Source organism: Athene cunicularia (assembly GCF_003259725.1).
Source record: "Athene cunicularia isolate RWA chromosome 1 unlocalized genomic scaffold, athCun1 chr1_part1, whole genome shotgun sequence".
Taxonomy (NCBI): Eukaryota; Metazoa; Chordata; class Aves; order Strigiformes; family Strigidae; genus Athene; species Athene cunicularia.
In genome coordinates this window covers 42,059,795-42,077,188 of record NW_020799091.1, presented here as the reverse complement: position 1 = coordinate 42,077,188, position 17,394 = coordinate 42,059,795, and the positions used below count along the sequence as shown (strand labels likewise).

Genomic DNA, 17,394 nt, shown 5'->3' with positions numbered 1-17,394 from the left:
TCAAAATTTTATGCATGCTAAAAATAGTGTAAAGTTCTGCATGTTTGCTGTCCACTTGGCATGCTTCAGGGCTAGTATGAACCTCACTTTGCTTTCAGAAATGGCCACCAAGCTCTTTGGGCTGTGTAGTGACAAATGTTAATTATGATCAACACTTTATACTTGCAATCTTATTAGCTATCTAAGTGACTTTAAGTCAACATTAGTGTCAAACCACTAGAATGATGTTCTTATTTCTAAGATAAAGTAATAACAATGCTCCTATTCCATTTTTTCAAATGATTCATTCTGAAAAATTTAGTCTAGAAGTGATAGTTTTGAAGACTAATAATATCTAGAAAATTCCACAGAAATACACATACGCTGTACAGGCTATGCATATTTTTATTTGAAAAATTAAGAACATTCTCTCCACTGGAGTAGTGATACCCTCATTGCTAAGTATTGAGATTGCATCTTCCAGAAGTTAGATTACTCATGATTAGGATTAAAAAAGTGAGTTATCTGGATACTAATTAAATTTTTGTCAGTTACTTCTATTACTCACTTTGTGCTAAACATGCAGTCCATTTTGCCAATGTGAATGTCAGTTAAATCTAAAACTTGGAATTTAGAAATTATAAGAAAGAAGGTCATAACCCAGAGGAAAGAGAAATTATAAAATTCACATCTCATTTCACTCTTATGCAAATGCTGACAAGGTGGAGGAAAGTGATTTTCAGTAACAGATTTGTGAAAGTCCTAATCTGTTGATATCTTGTTCATTAGTGGCTGAAGAAAAAGATTAATTAAATTATCTGCTGCAAATTATAATCTGGTTCCTCCTACAGTATGGGAAATCTGTGAAATAAATGTTGTCATCATATTTTGTCTATTGATTGATGCCAACAACTTGAGAGGTAACATAAAATTTAATCTTTTATGAGGTATTGATAGCAATGTACATATAATGTTTCATTTACACATGATATCATGAGAATTTCTTGGGCTTCTGACAAAAACAATGTTTTGATCCCGTTATGCTTGTGTATTTGGTGAGTTTTGAGTATTTGTCCATAATGAGGTAGACAGTGATACCAATCAGTTGTCAGCTACAAAGATTATGCCTTTTGTAAGCATGTATGATCATGTATGTAAATCTGGCTTGACAAATGGCTGCAGGTTTTTATAATATAGACTGCAATTACATCGATACCATAGAAACTGTAGAAAAGTTACTGCATGTTTGTTTTTGTATTATAACCAAATACAATAATTATGTAGGCATTATAAATACCATGTTTTCCCCTTTAACCTTCAGGAGTTTACATTTTGAATACCAGGCAGTTCTGAGGTACAAAGCAAAATTTTTCAGAGATGGTTCTTTGAGCTAACACAGTGGGCTTGAGAGAACTCCCTTAATTTCGGGTGATAATTTGGTGATGCTTTGGTGGAGTGCTGGGACATGACACAAAAGCACTTCATCCCACTGTCGTGCCATAGTTGGTATCAGAAAGAGATATGGGTGCCTTCAAACGTAGAAGTCCACCACAGTGTGATTTGTCTAGTGCCTTGGTCGGCACTCAGGGTGCTGCGCATGGGATTTAGTGTCCTGTTACCTGTTGCAACAAGTAGAGCATATAGGTGAGAGAGGTCTGTCTGTAAGAATTGACTGCCTTTTCATCTGAGGGCTACACAGTGTTCCCCGTAAGTCATTATCACAGCTACTTTGTACAGTATCACAGTTCCGCATCACAGTACAATACTCTTGCTATCACTGTGCTGTAATAGTACATTTAGCCCCATGCCTTGCCTCTGGCGCAGTGTAATGCATAATGGATCTGATGAAACTTAAAAAAGAAAAGGAAAAAAAAAAAAAAAGCCCCAAAGCCACAGTGCAGCTCTTGAAGTTACAAAACTTAAAGTGAATGGAGGGATGGAGGAGGAGAGGACTCTCCTGACCCTTACACCTGAATTCTTTACATTTTGAAACATGAAAATTCTCTTACCCAACTGTCTGTTAAAAAAATTATATATTTTTGCCTTGAAATAACCAGTGAATAGCTGGGATTTTTTCCAGCATTAAATTGACTTCTGTTATTATAATGATTGGTGCAACCTGCTTTGAACACTGCAAACACAGAGAGGCAATCAGAAGAATATTTTAGAATTTGTCAGTGTATATTGTAATGTAAATGTTTCTGTTTTCTTTTTTGTGGGTGGGAAGCAATATCTATTTTAAAGCTAAATACAACAAAACAAAGTCAAAATTGTTCTTTAAAGAGATTTTAATTTTATTTATACATATAGCAGATTCTTAGGCTGTTAATGAATAATCCTATTAAAACTTTCTTTAAAATATCTTAAAATAGTAGTTTACTATGTCTACTGAAGATACACTAAGGAGCAGCTATGATAATAATTCATCTTAGTTAGGGAAGGCAGTTCTTTGCAGCTAAAGCCCTACATTCCTTTTCTTCTGTTTTCGTGAGTAATAATAATGCTGTTTTCATTTCTTGTGGAAGGCAGGAGCCTGAAGTAAGTCTGTAGCTGACTATTCTTGTGCACTGAAAGTGAGAATCTAATCTTGCTTTCTTTGGGCAAAAATGTTGCTTTGGGACCACAGCCATAAAGGCCACAAAGGCTTTGATACCACATTGAGTAAATATCAGTGGGCTGTTTCTTCAGTGTGTGGATGCAGGGCAGAGAGCGGGTCCCTCTGTGGGCACATCCGTACTACCAGAAGGCTATAAAAGCTAAATCTGCCCTGCTGCCATCCACAGCTAAAATCTCATTTTATTCTGAACTTGTTCTGATGCCACAGACACTTACGCACATGAATAAGTTAAATTTCACACACATGATTAGGCATTTGGACTACAGTGGGTCTATTGGAAAGAATTTGGCAGTTCTGTTTGCAAGGCTGATCTCAGAAGTTGTAGGGAGATGTACTTCCACGGGGCCATCAGGCTGCCTCAACAGTGTTTAGATATTAGTTTAATCAAAGAACTGTGTGCCATTACCCCAGGATCTGTGTCAAGCTGTGGATTAGGTTTATAAAAAAACCTACAAAAGCTCCTGCTGGTTGAAAGATTATGACTATTTAGCTACATTACTGCTGTTACAGGCATGAACACGTCCTTTCAGTATTTTTGAATTGTAGCAGTGTTACAATTAATTAATTGTGTCCATCTTGTTATAAATTAGACCGATACTACTGCTTTTCTTACTGGTTTTTATTGGTTTTGACAGTATAACCTACTGGTTTTGACTGTATAACAAACTGAAATACACTTCTCTAAACTGGACTCAATATGTCAGTAAAAGACATTGTAGTTAGTCAAATGTTAAATCAAGAAAATTCATGGAACACCAATAATTACCAGTAACTGTCATTATGTTAAAGCTTTTAATTTCTCGCAACAGCGAGAATAGCGTTGTGAGAACATAAGATAATACACACAAAAAGAAGAAAGGAACTTCTGTTTGCAAAAAGTGCAGGGAAGTTGTTCCCATAATAAGTCATTCTATTAAACAAGAGCCATTATTGAACTCCAGCAATGCAAATGTAAACCAGAAAGTCTGTTAGGAACTAAGCATCATTGTTAGAATAATATATTGTTAGTATATGTATTTTCTCTTCACACATACTTTTTTTTTTTTTTTTTTTTGAATTGCAAACTATTTGGTTAAAGAGAGTGTGGATCAAGATTCAACACTTAAGGAAAAAGGTTTTTTAAAATTGTTCAAAGCTGACCTCTGCTTTTAAAAAGGTTGATCTGCACTTTTTCATCTGTTTAGAAGCATACATTTTTGGTTAAGAAATTGAAGACAATCTCTTTGTCTTTTTCCTAAGCTGGGGAGGTTGAGATAAAAAAGAATGCCTGCTTTAAAAGTCACACATGGCTGTAATTTAAGATTTTTTTTACCTCATTGTCCATAACAGTTGAAAGAAACCTTCAATGAAAGTTTATTAACTAGGCCAATGCCTGAGGCAATAAAGGTTCATTTATTACCAGTTTCTTGGCTGTTTTTCTTCTTCTATTTTTCCGTTAAACTCATAGCGTAAGATAATACTTCACAAAATTAAACCTTTGACCTTCTGTGAAGTTAAGTCGCCTTTGATTAGATAAAGTAACAATTTATGGTCCAGCATGAGGTTGCACATGAAATGAATAATGCAACAGACTGAATGAGAGCTGAGAATCTATTGCTTTTGAAAAGATGACTGTTGTTTAAGAAAGAATGTTCTCTCTTGTATTGTAGTGATGCTGTATGCATTCCAGTAGGATTTTAAACTGTTGCTGAAAAGTACAATATAGCCAGGCAGTTATGCAGTATACATTGTTTAATTCTGTCACAACTTCACCAAGCCAGTAATAAATTCACAGATTACAAAACCTCATTAAGCTATAACAGTAATTTGTTGTGGTATTTGAAATGTACTTTATGATTTCACTTTTTACTCTTCAGTATTAAGGAATAAATCCACAATAAAGAATAACTTCATGGAATGTAAGTCCATCGTTTCCATAAATGGCAAATACTAGTGATAAAGTAATTAGTTACACATTTTTTTTTTTCAGCATCGTTCAACCTGCCAGTAGTTCTTATTCAAAAAATAGTCTTAGTATTAAATTTTATTTACTTTTAACAAAACAAATCAAGAGGACACTACATCTTTCTAGGTCAATGTTTTATTTCTGTAACTGTGTTATTAACTGTGAGGACATATTGTAAGTAAAAAGATTTTTAGATTTGAAGACTGCTGTGGAAATTTAGCTCTTTTCCTTGTTTATTTTAATGCAATACCCAGACCTCAAAATTCATATTGCAATTTAAGAGTAGTTACAAGTCTGATTAGTCTGATGAACAACAGATGGTTTGAGCCTCATGTACACAGGTTTTCTCCCAGTGCCAGACTGGCAATTTCATTTTAGTTGCACCATTCTAAACCAGATCACATGGCTGAGTTTTTCTAACTATTTTTTTTTTTTTTTTTTTTTTTCATGGGTCCTTTAATAACAGCCCTTCTAAAGATGTTAAAAATTTATCTGGATGAGCAGCATATGCTGCACCATGCAAGTACAGCTAGAAGGGCCAGACAAGAATTTCTTGATTATCCCAAATTAGCCAGTAATGAAATTTTTAGAATATACCAATATTGCTGTATTGGATCAATCACAATCAAGACACAATAACAGAAATAAGGCTTCTGAATAACTGTGAGAGTCTAGGCCTACATTATACATAAAGGAAGCTACTAATAAGACTCAGTATATTTTAGCTGAACATTACGGTGTAGTCTGAAGTTCCCTTTTCTTCAATCCAGCCTATGTAATCAGACCTCTGTCCTCTTGTAGATTGCTTTCCCCTTCTTGTTTTATGTATCACACTATATAAAACACCCATTAGATCAGAGACTAAGGTTAGGATCCTATTTCATTTGAAATAACTGGGCAGCAGCATAATAAGCTACCAAAAACTTGTACCTGAACTGCTGAAACCCATGAAACCAGTGCAATAATCTACAGTGATCGGGGTCAAGTCCTAGGAGGTAACTCTGCCTTTCTGTCTCAGGCAGAGTTTTTCAGATTTTAGTAAGAATTTTGCCCAAGAAAGAACGTCAATATGAAATCTGGAATTAAGTCAAGAAAAGACATGAATTATTTTCAAGTCAGTACCACTGAAATAAACTATAAGAAAAAAGGATTAAACATTAATTTGAAATAATGAAAGGAGTTCTTTCAGAACTTAGATGAGATTTGGACCTCCTCTCACGCAATGAATAAAGCCTTTCTGCAGAATGAACTTTCCAACAAATAAATGAAATTAAATGTAACATACTGCTGACAGTCATATTTTGGTTTTCTGCCTGTTCTGTGATGGCAAAGGTAATGTATCTTAAAAATGTTCTCAAAGTCCTAAAGAAAGAAGTTGTGAAAGTATGTATATATTACTGGATTTTTTCTGTACTCATAAATATGTGTATATATGTGGTATATGTAAAGAAAGGTAATAGTTATATTAAGGAAATTATTAATTATTTATTGAAATAGCTCTTAGGAATTATAATCACTATTGGGCATAGTTATGTGAAGGAAGTTAAAAGTGAATTAAGATAAATTGCTTAAATAATTTTGTAAGTTGTCCCAGGACCAAGTTTAGGCATGCAATTCAAAACTGTATATTTTGACATATTTGTGGCTGAAAAAGTTACACTCATAGGTCCTTTTTTCCTTCACAAATAGGGTATGTTGTAAGCTGCTTGTGCCATCAAAACTGAAAGCTTTAAGAGCTCTCTCTTAAGGTAGGAAACAGTATATGTTGGAAGGCAGAAACCCTGGATGTGATTTAGTGCCCACCGGTAATTCGTACACATTTTGAAAATCTGTCATGGTATATGACAACTCTCTCGGGTGGTTTGCTTTTAAAACAGAATTGTTTTCTGAAGATGCTATGTTTTTTGTCATTGTTTTCGGTTTCATTCACTCATTTTTCAGCATTAGAGACCACACATACTGGGCATACTTCTGGTCTCATTCTCACCCACGAAATTCTGACTTCAGTAGAGTTGCATGGGTGTAAATTAGACTAGAACTTGGCAGGAGAAAGCTTATGATTATATTTGGCAGAGGCAGCAGGCTGCAACTTTATTAACATAATTAACAGCTACAAACACACCCAACAGGCCAAAGTAATCCAGTGACAGAAGAGAGAAGGTCTTTGTAGGAAAGGATCATTCACGCTTTCTTTTGGTGTTCTGCTTCTTGTTACTGAGTTCCTACTAAGGCCTGGAGAGCTTTCAATTGAGCTGTAATTCAAATTCATACGGCTCCTACACGACACCTTGAACAGACTTTTGCTGATGAGTCTATAGGAACTGTCAGCAATACCGAGATTACTTCAGAAGCGCGATGGTTGAATTGAACTTTACTTTCTGATGTTTTGCTTTTTGAATTAAATTGTTGGACAAGATTAATTGCACGCAGTAAGAGATTTAAATGAATAGCTTTATAAAGCATTAAAGTTCTAAGTATGTCACACAGGAAAAAAGCTGTAAGGTTTAAATGAATAAATGTATTTAATGCATAAAATGTCTAGGCTAATTTTTTAATTCCTTTACTAACATCTTTTATTGAAAAAACATACTTTATTCATCCATCTTAGTTATACTGCTGTGGTTGTGGTAATTTAATATTCCTGCTCTTCGCTAATCTTCTGGTTCAACAGAAGTAAACAATAGGTTTCATAAATTAAAAATATGCTCTTCAGAACATGCTTCTAAAGATAAAAAACAAGGCTGTAAACATTTATGACTGAAACAAACTAGATTGTTCAAATACTGCCATGATGTATCATGTATATCAATATGGCACTGATATCAGTTAGAATGCAAACAAGGTTTTAAATGATGTGCCCCTTCATTTCAGCTGGAGAATCCGCTTTACACCATCTGCCTATCAGATGGTTAGGAACCAGGACTGCGTATTAATGCCACATGTTCGATTTTCTTTCCTCTTGTAATGGTTAGATTCATATTGCTAATAGCTGTGCATGAGCACTGTCGATGAAATTTGTGTGACGATGGAGTGATGAGATATTTATAAAGCTGCCTGTCTCACTGCATAATCAGCAGGAAGAATGCCAGACATAAACAACTTATCAATTTCAGAATATTAATGACAACTACCATTGACTTTAATCCATTGAATATTTTGGCCTGGATACTTTTTAGCTGTTCAAATAAATATTTGTTAAGAATAAAAAATATCTAAGTGGCTGTTTGGTGTGATCCTTATTTCATTAATTTCAGTTGCCTTTATAGATGACTTCTGATTATCTTGTATTTGAAGATAAAATTTCTGTAGTGTAGAAAAGTGTTCACCTCAGAAATTCCTTGGCTACTTGTTGTAAGAGTAAAGTGATATTAAATAATGTTTAGATCAAAGGCTTTTTTGAACAATAAATTAAAAAAAAAAAATCCCAAGTATTTACCCAAGTATCTACCCATACCTGAACTTTATTAGTATTTTCAACTATTTCAGCTAATAGATACATAGCAGCTAGTGAGATAAGTTGGGCCCTGTGCTAGAAAGGATGTTTTGTCTTGTACCATACATACCATACACAGTGCACCAGTGATTATAATGCAAGGGGCTCTAGTAACTGGCTCAGGACTTTCCTTGCCACTTGCTTCGCTATATCGTGACAGTAAAGTGGTAGGAGAAAGTAAAGCAGAAACTGTGCTGTAGGCTGGAGTTGCTGTGAGGAACAGCATTAAACTATAATTCTGAGGATTATTCCTTACTCACATTTCCCCCCCACTTACACTGGTTATATGAGGCACTCATTTCAGATTCATATAGTTTAAATTAATTGCCGTAGAGCAAAGTAATCATTTCAATCACTTATGCAGTTGTATCAGAGAAGGAGTGAAATTAGTAGTTTAATTTCTGCTTTTTTAAATTATCATTTATTATCACAAGCATTATCTCGCAAAAATCATACTACAGAACTAAGCAATCTCTATTTTAGTTTCCCAGTCCCTATCCAGAGGTTATGGCTTCCTCTACAGAGAAGCATTATGGCTTACTTTGGAGAGAAGCACCAAAGCATACTGGTTTGCAAATTATGTAGCAAAAGAGAGTTTCTATTTTTAGTGTTTCTGCAGTGGGCTCACAAGTCCTATGTCCCGTGTCTGTTTAATAAGGTATTTATTCTAATACTTGTAAGCACTTAAAAACTGCTGATCTGGAAGTGCAGTCACAGCCAAAAGTTTGAGGCCTGCTGTTGTATTCATTGGTTATATTGTATTTGAATATTCCTCCAAAGGATTGTTCTTTAAAGATGCTAGTTTTAGCTTGTAAGTAATGTATATATATATTAAAAAAAAAAAAAAAAAAAAAAAAAAAAAAGGAAGTGTAGGTTGTTGTATTGTTTAATGAACACAGGATGCAAACCAAAGTTCAGAGGTGCACCATTCCTTTTTCTGTGGCCTAATTTAGGGACTGTAACCAAATTTGTATAATGTATAACTTCATATCCTTCCTCTAAGGTAAAAATATCATTGGAAGCAATCCATGTTATTGTCAATACCTTCTTTGGATCAGAACATGCACAATTTGTAATAGCCGTGGAAACTAAAATAAAATTAAACCCTTGTATTTATCTACCTTCTGATTTGATTTTTGGTATTTGGTACATCTTATTCTACCTGAAATAGCAGTTTTCTAAATAATATTGATCTGCCTATGCAAAATATATTTATCACATACTTGGTAATTCTCATTGCACTTGGAGGTGGTAGAAGTCAGCCTGTGAGGAGGGTTGGAAGGCTGGAACTGTTCGCTAATCTTTATGTGGTCATGCAAAGAAATAAGGGAAAGCAACCTTGAGTCAAGCTGTAATATATTCAAAGGCACCTCTTATGGCTACCTTATTGCTTTCCTGTTATCTGTTCACCTTCTGCCTTCTCCCCATTGGGTTTTGACTTCTGTCCCTCCCCATCGTTAGCCAAAAGCATGGCACGAGTGAACTCATTTTCCATTTAAGGAGTCAAAGAGACAACACAAGAGGGCCTTGGAAGCAATGTTGGTAGCAATATTTGCCTCAGCAGCCTGGGATTATTTGCTTATTGGGTCTTTCCTACCAAATTGCACTATTTCTATGCTGGCAGGAGTCTTGGCCCACTAGAACAGTAAATTGTGGACCTAATTCCTCTTGAGATCCATAAGACACTTCACACCTCTCAGAGTAGCTGAAAACCAGACAAGCAGGTGCCTTTAAACCAATTACACTGAGTTTTTTCAAGCCTTCTCCATAGTCAGGGCAATAATCTTGATTCAAAATGACTGAGGGTCTTTCTCTCCTCTTGTGGCATCACAGGCTGAGATTGCATATAATGCCTTCTCTTTAATTTCTTTTAATTATATCTAATTTCCATCTTTGCCCCCCTGGATCAATCACGTGGGGTAGCCAGCTCTTGTGAAGTTTTGACACTGACTTCTGTCTGCTGCCATCCAGGCTGGGGCAAAGGGATCTGAGGGTAAAGGGATCTGACTGGGTAGCAGCACATTTTGGGGACTGCAGAATTATCCTGCCTCAGGGAAGAGGGCAAAAACATATGCTTATGACTTTGATTAAAGGCTGTATCTAATTTTGCGTTTTAAAGGACTGTTTTAATGGACTATTTCTCTAATTGCTTTTGACAAAGAGAAACCTCATTTTTGTAGAACGTTCTTGTGAATGGCTGGATGGCAGAAATTTGGTTTAGTTGGAAGAGCACTCGGATTGCCTGAAGGAAGCTTTGGGATTGGGATTAAATGAGTTTAATACTTCCTCTTCTCACTGATAAATACCTTAATGCCCTGAAGTTTGGGGGAAGCAAAATAAATAATTTACCAAGTACTAACCTTTCTTCTAAAAACAGTTCCTAAAATGACCACATCTCCTTGCTCTTTTGTGTGAAATGAGAAGTAAATGTCTGAGTTCTTTCATTTGTTACTCATAAATAGAAACTATAGACCATTTTTTTCTGGGGTTTTAAGATTTTCAAATGTCTAAGCGTTTGAGATCTAAAAGTTTGGGTTTTTTTTCTATGTACAGATATGTACTGTTCACCTGTTCATACCCAGACACTTATGACAACATTTTTGAAGCTAAGTTAGATTTCTGAAAGCATGTATTTGTACCTGCAGTTAGTTATGATATGTATTATGACTGCAGTTACTGGATACCAAGTTAAGATTTAGGTGGATCTATATGATAACTCACTAAATGTGGAACATTTTACTTGGAAAAGTTGATAGCTTTCAAATCTAAGAGGAATAATAATCTGCAGTGTTCTCCATTACATAGCAAGCATAAAGGAAGAATAACAGTCTGAGTCCGTACAATAATGAAGAATCATAGGATAATGCATATTAAATTTTCTTCATACTTCTTTGCAGGCCTGACAGCAGCAGCTGCAGCGGCAGCAGCTGCCACCAATGCCGCCATAGCAGAAGCAATGAAAGTGAAAAAAATTAAATTGGAAGCTATGTCCAACTATCATGCAAATAATAACCAGCATGGAGCAGACTCTGAAAATGGAGATCTGAATTCAAGTGTCGGTAAGTCTCAGATACAGCATTATTGTACGTTGATAATGCTCTGATTTTTTTTTTTTTTTTTGTTTTTTAAATGGTGATCCTTCTGGACTTCCTTCTGAAGTCCTTGATTTGGTGTAAAAATTTGCATATTTGTTTTCCTTTTCTTATTTTTAGTTTTGTTTTGTATCTGGCCTTTACTCCAGCGTTCAGTGTTGTTGTTAGTATAACAAAAACATTCTTTCCTTTGCAGGTTACTTTTGCAGACTCCAGTTAATATTTTCCATGAAAGAAAGTGGTTTGATTGCTTAGAGTTCATTTTTCAAAGTACAGGTGGGGTGACAGATGATGGTGTCAAAGTGAAATTTAACAATGTCTCCTGCTCAGTGTGCTGGGTATCGACTTTAGGTAATTCAGAACACAAGCTTGAAAGCAAAATATTTCATACTTTCATGTGCCCTGTGACAAAAGGAAAACATACATACACAATAAATTATTGCCATGCTCTGCAGTTCCTATCATATTTTATTTTAATAAACACATTCTTAAAATGTAGTTAACAGGTTTTTCCATTTCTTAAGCAGCCATCAGCAACTCTTGTTCTTTCTCAAAAAAAGAATCGTTTCAGTATACTTTATTCATTTGTTTGGACAATTTGTTTTGCTAAAGCATACTTCAAAGCTAGAATAACTTTTTGTTGTTGTTGATTAAATCTTTAATCATCTGTGTGTGTCTGCTGTAAAATGTTTTGTTATGCCATTTCATTGTATTGGCTCCTTTTATCATGTTGAGACAGTATTAACTCAGCAACAGAAATTCAATGACAAAGAAGTACGTTCAGAAGACTGCAGGCAAGATTGGTGTATATTGGAATAAAATGGCTTAAGATAGGGATTTTTTGTTTGGGTTTTTTTGGCTCTTTTAGTTTAGTTTTGTTTATTTTTTAGTTTTTAATCTCCTAAATACATTTGAAATGAGTCTTAGAGAGTTACGTACTAGCCTTAAGATAAATAAATATGTGTCTGTGAACAACTTTTCTGTACAGTTCAGTAGGCATTGGTAAGCTATTATTTAGAAATAACATGAATTGCACTTCAAAGAACCAGTTCACCTAAGCACATGCTGTTTTAAATAACAAAAATATGTATGCATTACTGCATAAGGAGATGACTAGATTTTTTTTTTTCCTTTTAGAGAATGGCTTAAAAAAATGCCTCTGTGATGGCGAAGAAAACAGTCTTAAATGAACGTGTTAGTACTCAGATAACAACATGTGCAGTCACTAGGATATTAGTGGAAAGATTGTACTCTTGGAGGGAAGAGAAGAAGGGGTAGAGAGGAGGTGCCTTTGATATCTGGGAGGAGGAGATAGGTAAAAATGAAGTGGAAGGATCAGGTGGCTCTAGCGTACAAGAAAAGTCAAGTCATGAGAAAGAGTGATAAATATAAATGCAAACTTGGAGGGTAAAGAGTCTGCACAAGAACTAGAAGCTAGATCAGATTTGTATTTCAGACTTAGATGAATGCATTATGTGGAACAGAATGTTCACATATTGGATTATGGAACTGTTATTCTGCTTGGCAGTTCTAGTGACAAACTACTTGTACATCCATGGAAATGCAAAGTTAAAAGGTAATCAACATCTAAACCACGTGAAGTATTTGTAGGAGAGTGGTTGGAGGGAAAATCTGAATTTCCTCTAAATAAAAAAGAAAAAAAATTATTTTGAAAGCATTGTTTGAGGCATTTAGATAACTAATCTGCTCTTACACAGCTTAATCATTTTCTTTGTTAAATAGCTATTTTAGTAGGGCAAAGTTAGCAAACCAAAATTATTTATCATCACTGTCAAAATTTCCTCTCAGCCCCTTAACTTACTTGTTAACTTCAGTTAATTTCCCAATTTAACTGAATGAAGAACTAATCCATTTTGTTCAGAAAAAAAATAGCTCTTCTGAGAAGAGTGAATAGCATTCCAGTTGTGTCCATTCCATGCAGAATGGTTGTGGAAATACAGTCTGAGCTATACTCTTCCTATGGAGGTTTTCTCAAAAATAGTTTGCATTTTTTTATTTCTATTATAGTGAGCCCTATCTAGTGTCCAGCGTTGGTTAATGCCTGTGGAATCAGAGCAGTGATTCCTACTGCTACTAATGATAGAGTATTATTAGGTTCGTTAAGAGTTAAGTCTCTCTTTATTAGTTGTATTTTTGAAAATTAGCATATTGTATTATCTTGACAAGAACTCGTATTTCAAAGGTGTTGCTTTGTAGTAGGTGTGTGCTTTTTTCTCCTCTTGCATTTTTTCAGATGTTTATTTATGTCTTTTCAAATAAATTTTATGAAGTCCGTATACCATTAATGTTTTAAGTTACGGCTTTTTAGGCAAGAATTTGAAATACTACATTACTGAGTGTTGACAGGAAGAAGGAAAAAAAAACAAAAGGAAATAACTTGATATTGGTTTATATTTTAAATTATGTTATGTGCCTGACCAAATTGAAAAGGAACAAACAAACTAACCAACCAAGCTAAAAGCTGAGCTAATACATCTTAGCCAATATGTAACAGGCAATTATGGTGTACCAGTGTACATGGATTGATCATACAGTGTTCTTAGGCTGTTCTGATATCTATGTAAAAGAAGATAAAATATCTGCTCTTGAGTTGGGGTTTACTTCTGAATTGTCTTGTTTTTGGTTTTAATCAGATGCTTAATGTGAATTATAGTAGTCATTTTTGTAGATGAACATTGTATAATTATACAGAGCACTACACAAATATATTGACTTGGTCTTTTGAAGGAATGGCCAGAAGGTTAGTGACTGAAGGGAGTTAAAGAAGCCAATGATACTAATAAGTAATCATTTTATACCCCTCAGTTTTGCATGGTAACCTTGAGCTTGCATCCTCCCACCAGAATTATCATTTTAGAAGGGGGAAAAAAAGAAAAAAAAAAAAAAAAAAAAATTACAGAGGAATCAGAGTGAGGTATTAGCACACTGAGTAAAATATATGGCTGCAACGCCTTTCTCCCCCATCCACAATCAATTGGATTCTTTTAGTTTAATATTTACTTGCTAAGATGAGATGCTAGTCTGCATGGTGATAAACAGTCTGCTACTGGCATCTGAAGGTGACCTGTCAGTTCATATGGACAAATCTCCTGCTTACTGAAATGTACAAAATAAATCATTAAAGCAGGCAGGTGCTCATTCCCAGATTTAAATCACCATAGATTTATGATTTGAATTAATGCTTCATTTGGTCATAGAAATAGATGCTGAGACAAATGATATGCAGTGGTTGGGGGCTTCCATACTGTAGCCATCCTAATATTGATTACTGAGATGTCTTTGCAATCTCTTGTTTATATCAAGTACTGTCTTGTGACAGCTTGGCTGATATGAGCTACATTGCAGATAAGAAGAAAAAATGTCCTGGGTTCTTTTTAGTGGCAATTCTACATGCAACATGCAGGATAGATAAATTATTGGGTTTTTGTTTAAAAAATGAATTCCATATGGCAGCAAACAAAAAAAGATTATACTGTGTGTTGTTTTCTTTTCTTTTTTTTTTTTTTTAATCCAGTTGTGGAATTGAAAGAAAGAGTGACAAGGTCAAACTTTAAATTTCATTGAAGAGGTTCTGCTCTTTGTCATATTAACATCTTAGGATGATATTAGGATCAGTTATGTATTTACTGTCTAATATTCCACAGTTATGGATAGGTAGAGCAGCTCAATTATTTCTTTGCTGCTTAAGTGCTTACTGCCCTGCTATCATACTTCATTAACCTGCAGCAGCAATGATAGAAGCCTTTGAAAGTAAATATGTTTAAAGCTATTTCTGTGAGCTAGGCTTTGCTATCTGTAACCTGGTAGGAAGTGAAGAACAGTCCATATACTTTTGCTTCCCGAACATTTTATATAATGAAAACACTATGCATATACTTCAGGGAATACTCAAAGGATTTGTAAAGACCTTTGCCACTTGCTAAAATCTGACTCATAAAACTTGTAAACAATTATCAACAATAGTAAATTACTTGCTTAGTAGGAAATGAGTTCATATCTATTCAAAATGTGATCTCAAAACAGATGTCCCAAGAAAATATCATTGTTTAAACTGCATTCATACAGAAAAAAATGCTATTATTTCTTTAAGGAAGTGAAGCAATCATGAAGACTTTGGTGTTCTCAGTTTCTAAACACAGTTAGGAAATACAAGGCAACATTTTACACTTGGCTAGCACGTTAATCCAGAAACAACCACAAAATGTGTTGAAAATTAAGAGGTTTTCTTGGCATGTTGGATTTCCTATTCATCTGCATTACCCTGCAATATTTAAAATTATGAGACAAACGCAAGGTTTCCTGTGATCTGTTGTTCAAAAGTAATGGTTGCTTGCATACTATTATTCTTTTTTTTTTTTTTTTCATCCTGAATCAGAGATAAAATGATTTAGGTGAAATTATTTTTCTCCAGTGACCTTGCCCAATAATAGAACAGTACAAAATGCAGTCATTTCCTTTTTCTAAACACACGTGTCTATTTTGAAGGAAAGAATTACTTTTATGGTTTCAGGAAAAAGTCTTGGAGACCTTGAAAAAGCAAATAAAAGGAAACAGAGAATGCAGGCCACTGAGCACAGCTCTGCAGTTGCACATCTGATTCTCTGCCTTGGCAATGTTAATGAACCTCAAATCCTCCCTATAATTAGATGAGGGAATTGCTTATATTTTCAAACAGACGATGCTGCTATAATGAAACGATTGACAGGGAACTTAAGAGTGTCTACAGTAGTCATTTGGTTTCCGGGTTTTGTTTTTTCTTCCTTTTTTTTTTTTTTTTCCTTTTCTTTTTTTTTTCTTCTGTAAAAGAAGATTGGGTGTAGATACAGGTCCTGGGAGAGGTAGTAATTTACACAGAATGCTATGACAGGTGTCTTTGTATAGCATGGAAATAAAATGGAAGAGAGAGGAATGATGGGCAGGTACAGCAGTTTTTTGGAGGGGGTGTCCTGTGCTTATTCTGCTTGGGTTCTTTAAAAGGGGCCGAGACTCAAGAGATGGATCCGGATTGAGTGCACAGCTGTAACTGCTGATGAGCTAATTGCTCCTTATCTCTCAGCCCCATTCATCTTCATTTTTTACCAATTACTGAGAATTATCTGTGTTCTCAGTTGGATATGAGAGTTAATCCTTTTTGGTTAAGCTGGCAGTACTGTGAGCAGATTCCAAATCATAGGGTGAAAAAGCCAGAGCGAGCTTGTTCTCAAACTCTCTCCAGTTCAATGACAGTATCACTAGTTCATAAGAATTTTTCTATTGTTTAACAGATTAAACACTGATTTATTTTTTTTTAACTTTAGTACTTTTATTAATATGTATTTTTCTCTTAGCATAAACTGAATGTGTATATTCCTAGATGGATGATGAGCTCCCTTTCTAAAAACATTCACTTGCAAAAATATAAATAAGACTGAAAATAACTTCAGACCAGGAAGATTATTTACAGTATTTCAGTGTTTATTGTATGATACATAACACTTCTTTTAACAACAAGGCTGTTCATGCAACTTTGACATCATGGGACATGAGATAAATGCTTGTCAGTGACATATATCTATTTTTGTAAACTTCGAGATCTGGGGATGAAAAGTGTTGTCTAGGTGCTAGCAAAAGCATAATCATACAACCTTGACAAACGTGCTCAAGCTAAAGGATTGATTTCATAAAACTGTGCTTTGGGAATGCACAGAATACCAGAAAAAGATCATTTGGCTATATTCAGGTCACTAAACTTTGTTTTGGAATTCTCCTGTCTTCATGATGGCATTGGGAAAAAAAAATATCCTGAATTTCATAGCTAAAATGTAATGTTAGTCTATCAACCGAGAACATAATTTCTCCGGATCTGCTTCCCTAGCTTTTAATTGTGATTGTTAAATTTGCTAAACAAGGCAATGAATTGGATGTTATGATCTGAATACCAGCTAGTAAATTAAGGGAATTATTAGCAAAGATTCAGCATTTCATGTTGGACAGTCAGTTATGTTACAACGATGAGTCCCTCACCTAGATTAAATCCTCGCTGTGGGATTCATTGGAACAAATGTAGACATTTGTATCTGAGTTGGTCACCTTAGACTCAAGTCAGAAATAGGCAATTGTAAGGGTGATCCATCTCATCCTAAAGTAGATGAAAAAGTAGGTCAGATAAATTGCACCTTACAAGTGCTTAGTTGTGTGAATACTGCGTAGTTATGTAAAGGAAGTTAAATGAATGAATCTCACTCTCAATGCGTGCAATTAATATTTT

The 17,394-nt window shown here is 34.8% G+C and overlaps 1 protein-coding gene across 6 annotated transcripts in view; it reads left to right on the top strand.

Moving 5' to 3' along the window:
• The window catches only part of DACH1 (dachshund family transcription factor 1), a 271,940-nt gene that overhangs the window by 85,017 nt on the left and 169,529 nt on the right, over positions 1–17,394 (top strand). For all 6 annotated transcript variants that reach the window (XM_026856377.1, XM_026856385.1, XM_026856403.1 and 3 more), the window contains exon 3: positions 10,932–11,093. In XM_026856377.1, coding sequence (XP_026712178.1) covers positions 10,932–11,093 — 162 coding nt within the window. The remainder of the gene's footprint in view (positions 1–10,931; positions 11,094–17,394) is intronic.